The sequence below is a fragment of the Solanum dulcamara genome, chromosome 6 (genome assembly GCF_947179165.1).
Source record: "Solanum dulcamara chromosome 6, daSolDulc1.2, whole genome shotgun sequence".
NCBI lineage: Eukaryota > Viridiplantae > Streptophyta > Magnoliopsida > Solanales > Solanaceae > Solanum > Solanum dulcamara.
The window spans coordinates 32,770,604-32,785,106 of NC_077242.1; the positions used below are offsets into that span (position 1 = coordinate 32,770,604).

At 30.6% G+C, this 14,503-nt stretch overlaps 1 protein-coding gene across 1 annotated transcript; it reads left to right on the forward strand.

Moving 5' to 3' along the window:
- The first annotated feature begins 4,810 nt into the window (after positions 1 to 4,810).
- LOC129892441 (uncharacterized) lies at positions 4,811 to 13,946 on the forward strand. Its single transcript, XM_055968008.1, is given in 14 exon segments — positions 4,811 to 4,913; positions 4,986 to 5,030; positions 10,064 to 10,115; positions 10,204 to 10,277; positions 10,355 to 10,477; positions 10,682 to 10,804; positions 11,113 to 11,348; positions 11,436 to 11,544; positions 11,547 to 11,701; positions 11,799 to 12,497; positions 12,500 to 12,580; positions 12,849 to 12,968; positions 13,378 to 13,445; positions 13,516 to 13,946. Coding segments are annotated over 14 exon segments (2,001 nt in total). The 5' UTR covers positions 4,811 to 4,888; the 3' UTR covers positions 13,607 to 13,946.
- The last annotated feature ends 557 nt before the right edge of the window (positions 13,947 to 14,503 follow it).

Here is a 14,503-nt window from a genome sequence, read left to right on the forward strand (position 1 = left end):
AAAAATTATCATTTGAAACAATTACAAAAATTCATACTCTCTAATATTTTTGAATACATCATTTTACATAATATATTGACGGATAGATACATCACTTTACGTGATGTATTGATCGGATACATCACTTTATGCGAACGCGATGTATTGGGACATTAAGTGATGTATTCAAAATCAAGACGGACGATGTATCAGGACATTGAGGGATGTATTCGAAATCGGGACGGGATGTATTCGAAATCGGAACAGGATGTATAAGAACTTTTTGGGATGTATTCAGATTTCACCAAATTTAAGAGATTTTTATAAATTTGAAAAGAATACGAATAGAATGTAATTAGCTTCTTACATTAAAAAAATCTTATAAAAATAGTGTTTATTCATTTAATCAAAATTTCTTAAGCAAAATTGTTCTCAACCTTAACAAAATAAAGAAAGTTTGTATTTTGATAACTAAATAAAACTAAAAAAATTATATTTCTTTTTTTATCCGTTTTTCTTTTTAAGCTCGTTTTTGTCTTTTTTCTTGCGATAATTTTTTCTCTTTTTTCTTTCTTTCTTTTTTTTCTTACATTTCTTTTTTCTTTTCCTTCTTTCTCTTTCTTTCTTTTATGTTTTTTTCTTACGTTTCTTTTATGTTTATGTTATAGAGTATTTTTTGTCGCTTCCTTCTTTTATGAAACTAAAATATACTCTATAACTCTTGTCTTAGAGGCAACATAAATAAAAGTTGATATTGTGTCTTAATTTATGAGATGTCTATAACTCTTGCCTTAAAGATAAGAATTAAATCAATAACTTCATAAGTTATGCCTCATGTGCAAGACTTAAAATTACTACATTGTTATTTGATTTATCATATGTTCTATAACTCTTGCCTCTTAGCTCAAGGATTTCCAAACAACAAGTTAAGCCTCATGGACAAGACTTGACAATATCACTTTTTGTCTTGATTTATGAGATATTCTAGAACAATATGTCTTGATTTATGAGATATTCTATAACTATTGTTCTGGTGGTAAGACTTGTTAGCCCGAGGGCTTTCAAACAAGTTAAGTTCCATGGGCAAGACTTGACACACCACATTATGTCTTGATTTATTAGATGTTCTATAACTCCTGCCTTAGAGGCAAAACTCAGCCCAAAGACTTCAAAGAACAAGTCGCGCCACATGGTCAACTCTTACTTATGGGAATGCAATAATATTTTCCTTAGAGGCAAAATATAGCACAAGGATTAATAAAATAATATATGCCTCATCGAAAATAGTTTACATTATTTCACTATGTCTAACTTATGAGATACTCTATAACTCTTGCCTAAGAGAGAAGACTTAGATCAAGAACTTCAAATACAAGTTACTTCCTATGGGCAAAACTTGACACTATCACATTGTGTCTTGATTTATGATATCTTCTATAACTCTTGCCTTAGAGGAAACACTAACCCAAGGACTTTTAAATAACAAGTTGCGCCTCATGGACCACAATTTACATCATTTCACTAAGTCAAACTTATAGGAAATACAATAACTTTTGCCTTAGAAGCAAAACATAACTCGATGGTTTAATATGATATATGTATATATATATATACTATTTCAATATGTTTAACTTATGCTATGCTCTATAACTCTTACCTTAGAGACAGGATTTAGGTCAAGAACTTCAAAATAATAAGTTATGCTCCATGGCTGGACTTGACACCACTATATTGTGCCCTGATTTATCAAATGTTCTATTACTCTTGTCTTAGAGGTAATACTTATTCCTAAAGTCTTCCAAATAATATGTCACACATCATGGGCAAGACTTGAGACTATTATCTTGTGTCTTAATTTATCATATGCTCCATAACTCTTATCTTATAGGCAAGACTTATCTAAGAACTTCCAAAGAATAAGATACGCTCCATGGGCAAGAGGTCTTGATTTATGAGATATTTTATAATTATTGTCTTAAAGGTAAAAAGGGCAGCCCGGTGCACTAAAGCTCCCGCTATGCGCGGGGTCCGGGGAAGGGCCTGACCACAAGGGTCTATTGTACGCGGCCTTGTCTTGCATTTCTGCCAAAGGCTGTTTTCAAGGCTTGAACCCGTGACCTCCTGGTCACATGGCAGGATAAACGACTTTCAAATAACAAGTTAAGCTCCATGGGCAAAAAAAAAAAAAAGAATATTTTTACCTTCAAAAAGATAAAAGAAAAAGTAATAAATGAAAGAAAAAAAAGAAAGACAAAAATGAAAAAAGACAAAAAAAATAGAAGTTGAGAAAAAACGAAAAGAAAACAAAAAAAAAGAAAAAGAAAAAATAATAAATAAAAAAAAATAAAGAAGGTCAAAAATGAAAAAAAATTGAGAGGCGCTTGAACATTGAGTGTTGTTTAAAAATATTTGAGATGTAGAGGGGCAAAAATATATTTTTACTCTACTTAAAATGGATGAAAGACAATTCTTTAAAGCCTTTTCTTATGGGAGGCAAAAACTCAAGACCACTATATTTGGGAGAAATCTTGTGTAATTTTTTAATTAATACTACGAAAAAGTATATAGTACAGTAAATATATGCTCTGTATTTATTGTACATAATTATATTTTTTTAAAATTGCGTAGTATAATTACACTTCACTTTCTCTAGCATCACTCCAATTTTGCTCGCATCTCTCTCTCTCTTGCCTCCCTCATAACACATCTCTCCCCCACCCCCCGCTCTCTCTCCTTCTCTCCACCTCTCACTATTTCTCTCTTTTTAAGCCTTTTTTTCCTCTTCTTTACTTTGTATGTTTTTTAATCAATTGTATATTGTTCTTTTTCTCTCCTTGTCCTTCTCCTTCTCTCAATGCCTCTCATTTTTTAGACTTTTTTTGTATTTTGTTTTATTTATTTATATCAACTGTATATTTATTCTCTCTCCCTCCCTCTTTTTTTTTATATATATTCTACTTTTTAATTTCCTATCTACCTACCAACCAGTCATATAAATTACATGAAAGTTAATATACGAATAATTTATTTCTTATCCAACTATAAAACTACCCTAATAGAATATGTTTATGCATTCGTTAGTTGTGCTCGACTTCACAAAAGTACATCTCAGCTAATATTTTACACAAACTTTTTATAACTTGTGTACATATGCACACATGTAAAGGTTTGAGGAATTGAGAATTCAGCTAAGTGCCATTTCAGTACAACTTACAGTGCATTTTTATCATTATTTATGTAGTGCTCATACACCTTCTAGTCTCCAAGTCTTATGCTTTGCAAATTTTTTTGCTAGCAATTAATATTCATTTGAGCAAATTGTTCTTTTTCCACATAGTAATAGTGTATTTAGGTGAATTGTTTCTATATTATTGATTGTTAGTCCTGAATATTCTGAAAACAGGTATTTTAAGAATATAATCATGTCATACATCAATAATAAAAGGTTTTGAAAATAGCTCCAATTACTCTTCATATCCTTTTGTTATATCTTAATCTAGGTTCTAAAACTTGCCAATAAATTTATGATTTTTCTTGATTTCAATGCTCTAAAAGTGAATTTTGTCTATATAGGTTTATTTGACTAACACAATCATGATCAAAAGTTTTTTAAAATGCCGACATTTTATGCAATAGTTACATTCATCAACTGCACTCTGTCTATGAATTGTATATTCCCTTTTCTTTAGATTCAGTATTATAATGTATATGACCATTTATTTAAAATAATGTGTCCATCTAATATACTCTGCGTATGAATTGCATAATTTGTATTCTCTTTTCTTTAAATTTTATTTATAATGAATACTTTTGTTGCACGATTGAGTAGTACAAACACATTTGATTGAGAAGGCTAATGACTATTTTATTTCAAGTGTTCTCCATTCATCATTATGAATTTACAATTCAATGTTATAATGCTATTGCAATTATCATATATTGGTCAGTTTATAGTGTTCTTCAGTCATATTTTGACAAAACTCCAATATTATACAAGAGGTTTCCTATTATGTGCACATGTGAAAAGAACACACTCCATCTATTATTGATATGTTGGTTTCTTTAGCCATTTAAGTTCAAGAGGGTTCTGCTATAAACTCAAGGATGGTATTTATATTGAAGATAATCCCTTTTTGCAATTGTCGTATGTGAATTATGACCGGTAATTTTCTTTATAATATGAAGTTAACATTTTTATCCCTTTTTAAATGTCTCTTGAAGTATTTATCAGAAGCAAACTTACGTACAAAAGACATTTCCTCAATCGGATTGAGACACTTAATTGCCCCTCCCTCCACCCACCATCAAGAAAAATCATGAAATTTTTGAAGGCGAGTATAACCCATGTCATGAAATTGATACTAAAATACAACAAATTATGCTTGATTATTTTATAAAATTAAAAATCATTTATATCAAGAACCAAATGTGACAGGCAAAAAATTTATAGATGATACGTAAAACTTTTCCAATCTTTCAATTAAAAATTCTTAAAATATATTAACAACGTCAAAATTTCTAATTTTGAATGTTCTTAATATGTTTAATTTTTTACTGATTTTAATTATTTAAATTTATAAGTTTAATGATGCCATTTATGACTGTGCGAAGCATAAAATAAATTACCTAGTATCTGCATGATTAATAAACTCGACATAAAAGGAAACAAAATGTCTATTATTTCACACACTCATAGCCTTTGAGGTATTTAATGGACCCAATTATCTTTCTTAGCTCATGCACATCCGCATTCTGCTATCCAACCAAAATTTCTCTTCTATCCAAGACAAGACAAGTCAGCTTCTAAGGTTAAACTCTCACTTACAAAAAAAAAATCCCCCGAAATTATGTAGTACACTTGACCTGAAGGGATAGTATTTTTTTGGTGGAACATATCAAATTCTCCCAAATGCTAGGAACAATCCAAGTTTCAGGTACTAAAAGCTTCCCTCTTCTAATATTCGATGAAATGATTTTGGTTTTCAACTCAGTTTGGCGTTACAAAGTGTTAGATTTCAAGAATATTTCATCTTCTTCAGTTTGCTTATGGAGTTAGTGTTGACACCTAATTTTGACTAATCCATAATTACTTTTTGGATTGTTATCTTAATAAATAGACATTTTTAAAAATTATCTCTTTATTAAATAAATAAATTTATATTTAATTTTACCCTATAAATCGTCTATTTTGACATTCGTAATTTATAATATTGTTTCTATTTATTGATATTATTACTGTTATTATTTTTATTTATTATTTATTTATTTTTAAATAATAATAAGCTTAATACGTTCAAATATTCTTACGTATCCATTTAGTATATATTATGTATGTGTGTGTATTTTCTTTATATCAAAAAAAGATATTTCTTAACTAAGTTTATTTTATAATTTACTTATTCATATTAATATATACATATTACGTATCTATTTTATTACGTCTTGTATACATGTGCATATAAAAGGTCATTAATTAATTAAGTTTATCATATATTTTAGTGAACTATGTTAATTATGCATCTATTTTAATACGTATTATATACATACGTACATCATATAGATAGATAGATAGATAGATAGATAGATAGATACATACATAGTATATACATAAGTAGTGGTATAATTTTAAATCTATCTTTTAATCATACCCATCCATCTCATCTTTATCAAATACCAAGATTCAATCCCAACCGCTCATCAAAATTAATGAACGGCTAGGATTACAACTCCCATTTCTAATTACCTACACCCAAAACCCTAAAATATTTTTTTTATTTTTTATTTTTCACCTCATCAAAAAAGGACCTCTCTCTCTCTAAACTCTTCTTCACTATCTCCCTCTCTCTACACTCTCTTCATCTTCTCCAAAGAGAAGAGAAGACAAGTGGTCATCCTCATCATCTCCGTCGTCGCCTCTCTCCTCCATTTCTCCCCTCATCTCTCGATCTCTCTCCTCTCACGCACCACCGAACCCCTCTCTTCCACTCGTCTCCGATGAAAACTCTGTCAAACCATGCCAAAAAAGCTATGAAGACCGCCGCCCCCCTCCATGCTCTTTCCTCTTTTATTTCTCTTCTCTCTAGAGAGAGAACGCCTCACACCCCCAATGCTCATCTTTCTTCTCTTTTTAACTCCGGCGGACAGGACCAGTGACGTCCCCTTTTCCTCTTTCTACCCTCTCCGATCTCCCCTATGAACGCTGCCTCATTCTTTCCTTTGCCGACGAAGCCAGCAACACTAAAGATAACAAACTGCCATGGTCAGAAGAAGAGCTTCAAGATTTAATTATTTTGAGATGGATCTATAAGAGATCCATCCCGAGTACGTTCTTCTAATGACATTTGCCTCTTTATTTACTTGTTTTCTTTACAAATTGATCATTTTTTGTTTGTTTTGCGTGATTCGTATATGGGTTTTGGATTAACCACAACCTCCTTCTGAATTTGTTTGACATACCAAGATTGTTTTGGCTTTGTTGACGTATCACAGTGCCTTGATTTGTTCTAAATGTTCAGTTAGAGCTTTAATGTCTTTCTGTCCATGAAGTGTTCCTTTTGGAATGTTTGATGATTAACACATTCTTGTATTTTTACGCTATGAGATTTGCTGATTCTTGGTCCTCTGTTGATTGATTGTGAGATTTTGGTTTGATTATAGTGAAGTTTTGTTGACACTCACCCATTTGATGTTCTTCTAAGTTGTGTATTGTTACACACATCTATTCAACTCCCTGTCCTTTTAAATGATTCGTAATAATTTATTTATACTGCCTTATTTTCTTGATTGAACACACGGTGAATCAGAGTTAAAGTACATATTTAACATTATTACCTTATTTGTTGGCCTAATTAGTTTTAAGACCAAATGGGGACTGCTGCTACTGTGATATTTTAGAGTAATTTGTAGTATGATTTTGATCATCTATTGATTTCTGCTTATTTTTTGTGCTCTTAATTGATCCTGCCTTTCTTTTGAATTTAAGTAAGTGATGTGTTTAGACTAATTCTATGTATAATTTAATTTATTTATTGATTATATGATTTCGAAAATAATTATTGAACAACTCTAAATCTGATTTCTTTGGATTCTCAATTATTCTTGTTATGTTAAATATTACTTTACTGTTACCTAATTGATTATTTTTCATTGCAATTATTGACAGTGGGTCCCTCTGATAAAATTTTTTGACTTTTGAAGCATACTTTTTTTGAAAAAATCTGAATTGAATCTTGGAAATCAGATTTGTTTTGAAAAATTGGCATTTTCCTTTAACTCTCATGGACTTTTGGGGAAAAAATTTTAAATGAGAAATCTTGACAGTTATCTAGGTTGATTTTACTGTCTTTGATTACCTATTGATTTATCAATATAAAGGGGAAAGGGACAGAAACACAAAGACAGAAGAAAAAAAACAGACAGAGAGAAAGAGAAAGAAAAGAAAGAACATTTTACTTTACATTTCAAAATCTCAAACGAAAACAAAAACAAAAACAAAAAGAGAGTTTCTTGCACACTTTAATATTCTATTTTCTAGTGTTTAGCATTGAGTTTTCAGATTTCGATTTACTTATTCCTTCTAACTAAAGTATCCAGATTAGTTTCAACCTTTCTTTATATGTTAGTTTATTATTTTAAAAAAATGTTCTTGCCTTGTTTGTTTACTTTATCGAATTAAAATCATATGATCATGTTATACCTCTATATTTGTATATTGGTTGTATTTTCTTTATGGTTTAGCAGGGTTTTGATTTTAAAGTTCAAGACATGAAGAGTTCATTTGGAACAAGATCCAGAAAGTTTTCGTTTCCTGTTTTATTATTTCTATTTGTATATTATTCTCTCCTGATTATTTTGACGTGTAATAATAAACTCTATATATAATAAAAAGGGGAAAATACATGAGGAGGGAATATACTTGCTACTTGCTTATTTTGTTTCTTAGTTTATCATAAATTTATGTGTGTTTGGGATACATGTGATCTAGTTATAATACTCATATCCACATGCTTAGGTTTATTTATTCACGATATAAATATTTTATTTCTTTTTACAGGATGTTTGCTTCACTCAAAAAATAAAATAAAATAAAATAATCTAAGGATAGTTTGTTAAATATCGTTTATCATCATATATGTTTCAAAAATAATTTGTCTATTTTATATGTGTTATCTTTGTTTATTAAATTTTAAATCTCATTAGAATAATCTCTTTGATGATTATTATACATTATAACTTGCCTTTTAAACCTAAAACTATGTTTATAATTTCAAACAATAACTTTGTCATATTAATTATTTAAACATCATGTATGTAGGATCTACTAAATAATTTTGAATATGATGATAATCATATTAGATTGGGATGCCATTTCATATAGACATCATGTCCATATGATTTTATAATTTTAATATATCATGTCTATATATATTTTAATTAATATTTCCTAACATATTAATTATTTAGATATCATGTCCGAAGGATTTATTTAGCGTGATAAAATCATATAGAAATCATGTCTATAGGATTAAAAGAGTTTTTTTTGATATTTTATTTAGAAATCATGCCAATAGGATTTTAATAATTATTTATCATATTATATTGAAATCGTGTCTATAACATTTTAATAAATATTTCAACATATAATGGTATTAAAAACATGCTCTTTATTTTTCATAAATTTTCAATATATTGTTAGAAATCATGCTTATAGAAATTTAAGTAAGTTTTTATAATATTATTTTATAAAGAGATTATGCTTGTGACATTTTAATAAATTTTTAACACAATATTTAAAAACCATATTTATAGTATTTTAATAAATTTTCAGCATGCTATTAACTAAAAATCATGTTAATAGAATTTTATAAATATTATTAGTTAATAATTAAAAATTATCAAGAATGTCTTTATTTTATCATGTTTAAATTTTTTGCATTAAGTCTCGTATATTTGATTGTATGCACACACATATAATTATTATAACTTTCACTATTTATCTGTGTTTTCAAGCAAGCTAAATAATTAATCTAGAGGTTTACCTGAGATTTTATGTGCTAAATGCTCGTCCCATCTGTCTTGTTTGGCGATGTGTCTAATTAGAATGACTATATTTTCTTTAGTCTAAAACCTACCCTAGTAGTATGTCCAATGCCTCTTGGATATTTAAGTTGGGACGTTAGACACCTTTTAGGACGTTAGATTTTATTGTTTCTTTTAGATCATTTTAGGATTATAATAATAAATAAACTTAGGAGGGGTAGGAGTAGTTAGGCCCTTCGGAAATGATGGAAGTCGACCCGAGCAGAAAAATAACAAAAACTCTATTTTGTCTTCCGATTAATAAGTCGGCGCTGATTTGAAGAATATGAGTACATAAATATTTTTCATCCCGTCTATTTTAAAATATTTTTTTTGTTTGTATATATCTGGGGTGGTTTAATGTTAGAAACTAAAATGTCTTCTTTTAGGCATCACTAATTTCTATTGCCTTTACTCTTATTTTAATTAGTTAATAATATTTATTTATCCTATACTAATTCTAACATTAATTAGTTTAAACTTAATTAAATCCCTTGAAGAGAAACCATTTTTTTATGATCGTTCGTTTCATTTAAATTATTCCTCTTTTATTTAATCATTTTTATAGCAAGTCTATCACTCTTATAAATTATCTTAAATGTTTTAAAATTTATACTTCTTTCAAATTGTTTAATGTTTCGATTATTGTTTAAAACACATTTTCCCAAAGTCAGTCAACTAATTTTCAAATCGTTGGACAACCGCATGTTAGCGGCTATTTTAAGTGTTAAAACATTCTTAAAATAGTAATATGAACCTCGTACCTTTTTCTCTGAACTTTTAAAACTTAAATCTGTTAGGGTCTTTTAAATTAAGTTTTCTTAATTTCTTTAAAAAATTAAGTGGCGACTCTTCTTTTACTAAAATTGATTTTTTCTCTAAAGAAGTTGAAATTGATTTTAAACTATCTTTTTCCGACATAACAGTTAGTATTTTCCTCTTCTTTCTTGTAGTGTATTGTTGTTTGCGTTTCCAATTTATATGGGTTTCATATGCTTTCTTGTAGTTTCCATGGGGAAGTGAGCGTACCAAACGTGGGGCAAGGGAGATTTCTCCTTATAATGACCTCTTTATCTTTATGCTTCATGCTTACAGCACAAAATATTATGATTAATGAATTTTGGATATTTGATTCTTCTTTTGCAGCCCATTAACCATATTTCGCGATAAGTTGGTTGTTAGACTGGAGGATGCCAAGGGAAATGAGATATCGTGTAAAGGTATATATAGCTATCATCTTTGTGTTCCAAGTTTGATGCTAATATGGAGGTTGGTGAAAACATTTTCTACTTGACAGAAGTTGAGATCTTATCAATTGTTGAGAAGGGTTATTGGGATGATTCTTTCCAACTTGAAGGAGGTCATTATGTCCATATGAAGTTGCAATTCATTCTAAGTGAAGATGAGCGCAACCTAATTCGTATTGTGGTAATATTATACTGTTACTAAGTTTTATTCAGACTCATATATATGCCTAACCTCAAACATGTTTCCACTCTGAGTTACTACAAGGATTTTACAAGTTGTCCTTAAGGCTTTTTCTTTTTTCTATGCTTTCAATTTTTATTAGCCTTGATGATTCTGTCAGCTTATATATAATGGTATTTTAGTTGATTTGGTAGAGAGAATCTTCTTTTGAAGAAGAAACAAGACAAAGTTGCTTCAACAAATGTTAAATACAAAGGAACTACAATTTCTGTGTGAGATACATTTGCATCATCTATGCCCATCACAAGGGAGTTTTCAGGTTTGACCACACATTCTCGGAACTATATTAAGGGGAGAAAGACATGGGAACAAAATTAGGACTAAGCAATTTTTGGAAATTTTGTTTGAGTGACGATTAGATTTTACATTTATTATAGTAATTCAAAAGTAGGAGAATTCCATTAGGAATTTGCACTTTGAAGCTTAACCCATGGTGTAAGCACTGTGGTGACTAGATAGAAAATGCTTAGTAAGTTGATGAGGTTAAAATTTCTTTATCTAATATATTATAACTGAGTAAATTGCTTAGAGTTTTGATTATGAATCTGCCTGTTTAGAATGCCACAGATAAAAGTGAAGTAAACTCATCTTCACCTGTGAAAGAGGGGGTATATTCTGAACCTGACAGCCCATCAGCTGAGAAGATACAAACTCAGCTAATACATAATGATTATATTGCTGTAAAACCTATTTATGATAAAGATGCGCAGATCATCTTGAAGATGGATGTAACTGTAAAGAAATAGTCTTTGTCCTAATAGAAGATTTTATCTGATCCATCTAATAAGCCCCAGGATCAAAGTGCGCAGTCTATGTTGAGGATAGATATCATTGCAAAGAAAGAATTTGTGGCCCTAAAGAAGATTGTTGATCCATCTAATAAACCTGAGGGTCAGAGTGCTCAATCTATGCTGAAGATGGATGTTGCTGCAAAGAAAGAGCTCATATTCCAAAAGAAGAATGTTGATTCATATGATAAATCTGAGGATCAAGACACTCGTCAATGTTGAAGATGAATGTTGCTGTCAAGAAAGAGTCTGTTTCTCGAAAGAATATTTTTGATTCATCTCCTGAGCCAGAGGATCAAGGTGAAATTGAGAAAACTCCTAGCAGTGTCAGAAAAATGATAAGTGCCTTTGAAACCAGTCTTACTCAGGTACTTCTACTCTCCAGCTTATTGTAGGTGAAATTCGTCTTGTAGGACTTCTTAAGTTGATAACCTGATTTAATGTTGAACTGATTGCATACATCAGAAGAAGGAGAGAAGATCTCTTAATAGAAACCGAGCGTCAGAGTCCCAACCAAATTTAGTTGGAATCGGAGGCTCCCTAAAAGATCTTGATCCAGATAATACTTCAAGGCTTAATCAAATAAGTGCACTAAGACTAGAAAGACCTCTTAATACAGTTGACTTGCCAGAGCCTCAAATAAATATTAGCAAAAGAGGAGAAAATAGTTCTCCAGAGCAAGATATTGTTGGTACGGAATAACCCATGTTCCATGAAGAGTTGAAGCAGTCTAGTGTGCATATTGTCCGATTTAACGAAGCAGTCTCAAGTCAGTAGGAGACCTTCATATCTGCTAAAAAGGAGTCAAATACTATAGATGCTTCACCTGTAGATTTGATGAGATTATCCAACCTGGAAACACCTACTAGTTCCCAAATAACTAGTGTGGCTCATCCAGTTATGCTGAAAGCTAATAATTTAGCTGTTGATCGAGATTGTTTTAATGGTCCTTCAGTTGCAGAGTAATGAAACAGAGAAATTAGATCAGAGACTTTACCAGAAGTACATCTTGAAAAAGCTTCAAATGTGAAACCAAATCTAATAGCATGCTGCGAAGATGAACTTTATGACCCTAAAAATTCTGGTGCATGGATATTTTCAAATAACAAAAAACATCTATGTATGACAAGTGCAGGTAAAAATATAGTGCATTTATCAGAAGATTGAATCATTGGAGTAGATGAATCATTGGAGTAGATGATCATCAAAGAAATAAGAGACCTTCTATGTAGGAAACTACAGGGAAGGTACTCAATATCCTTGCTGATATCTTTTAAACGTTCAATAGTATTCCAGAAGTTAGTCCACTATCCTTAGTGGTAAATTTGATGAAAAACTCTGCATGTTTCTTTATCACACATATCTGTATGACCAACAATATACTACCAAATCCACTTACGGATCATGTCATCATTATATCATAAATTTAACAACTAGAATATTTGGTCCTCTAGGAAGATTTTTTTTTGCTTGAACAAGTTTCTGCAAGGGTAACATTTATATTTTTCATGGAAGCAAAGTAGTTTTTTCCGTAGAAGTGACTCCGTGACAAAGAAAGGAAGAGAGAAGCCACAAAATCTAAGAAATCAATCTGAGTGATTTGGAGAAAATGACTCTTCTGGACCTGTTAGACAGGTCAGACATGCATCTTATTTTGATTCATACATTTTTATAGTACTCACTTGGATATCTACTATATAACTGTAAACTTAGGGAAGCATAGCCTCGTGAAGCGTTAAGATGGTTTGATCTAAATATTTTAGTTTTGCCTCTTTACCTTTAAAATTGAACCATGCATCTCATTCTCTTCATATCCAGGTACAAAATTTAAAATTCTACCCCATCCTTTATCTTTGCTTCAGTATTATGTAAATATATGAAATAGTCTTTTGAAAAAAATCATGCTTCAGACAATCGTTAGCAAAACCATTAGAAGTCCATTCATTAACCATCAATTGTAACTATACTCTTTTTCTTTGACAACAAAAGAAGATGAATAATTTCAAAGGTGACTAATACTTGTTATATTGTTCGCATTTTTCAGGTGATAAACATTGCATTAGTTGTAGGGTTTGGTATATTAGTTCTCCTCACTAGAAAAAGAGAAACCAGGTGTGTATTGCCCTCAATTGTCTCCTGTTTTCTTGTTTCATTGGTATAACCGAAAAAATTCATTCAACAGGAGAAATGACAGACAATCGAAGGATTTTTACTTCACCAGTCCAGATTTCTTGGATCAGTTAGCATCTTCAGAAGAATATGGAGTGTATTAACGGTAGATGGAGGTTGATTCATTGCCTTTTCCCAAGACATAGCTAATCTTTCGGCTTATTTCCTTTGGCTTTTCAAAGGATATATCTTATTGAATTACTCCTTTGCTAATAGTAGCGATCTTGAATTTGAAAATATGGTCTGTCACTCTGTGACAATGATCTAAACATTTAATTTTTCTCAACTTTAGCCTGACATTTTGAATAGTCTTTCTCTGGACATGTAAGACAAGCAACCATTTTGGTTAATAGGTACATTAAATTTCTGTTGTAAATGATTAATGTCTTGTTAATTAAATGAAATGAGAATGCAGATCAGAGTAAATTGGGAATGAAACTTTAAAGCAGGTAAGAGCTATCATAAATCAGAGATTTTAGATTTTTAATATTACTTTACCAAATTTCATTTCAAAGAGCAGCACTGATAACTTCTTACAAGATAGTCTTCTCTTTTTCATCACCAACAAACAGTTGCCTACACTCTCTTTCATTAAAAATATTGGACTATAAGAAGTTGCATGTAATTGAGCATAGCTACATTTCACACAAGGTTGTGTAACAATTCACTTTTTAAACACTCATGGATATTTAGTCATTACTTTCTGTACTTTGATTACTCTATCTTATCTGTGTCGCTTTCGTTATTCGTGTTATTCGTTATTTTCTTTTCCATATCGCTTTGAACTTCTTAGCCTTATCTGACCTCTTTTTATGCTTTTTTTGAGCCGAGGGTCTCTCGAAAACAGCCATCCTACCTAGGAGTAAGGTCTGCGTATACTTTACCCTCTTCAAATCCTACGTTGTGGGATTTCACTGAGTCGTCGTTGTTGTTGTTGTTGTTGTTGTTGTTGTTGTATTGAGGGGTGGTGGAGGGGGAGGATGAATCCCCTCAATTACTAT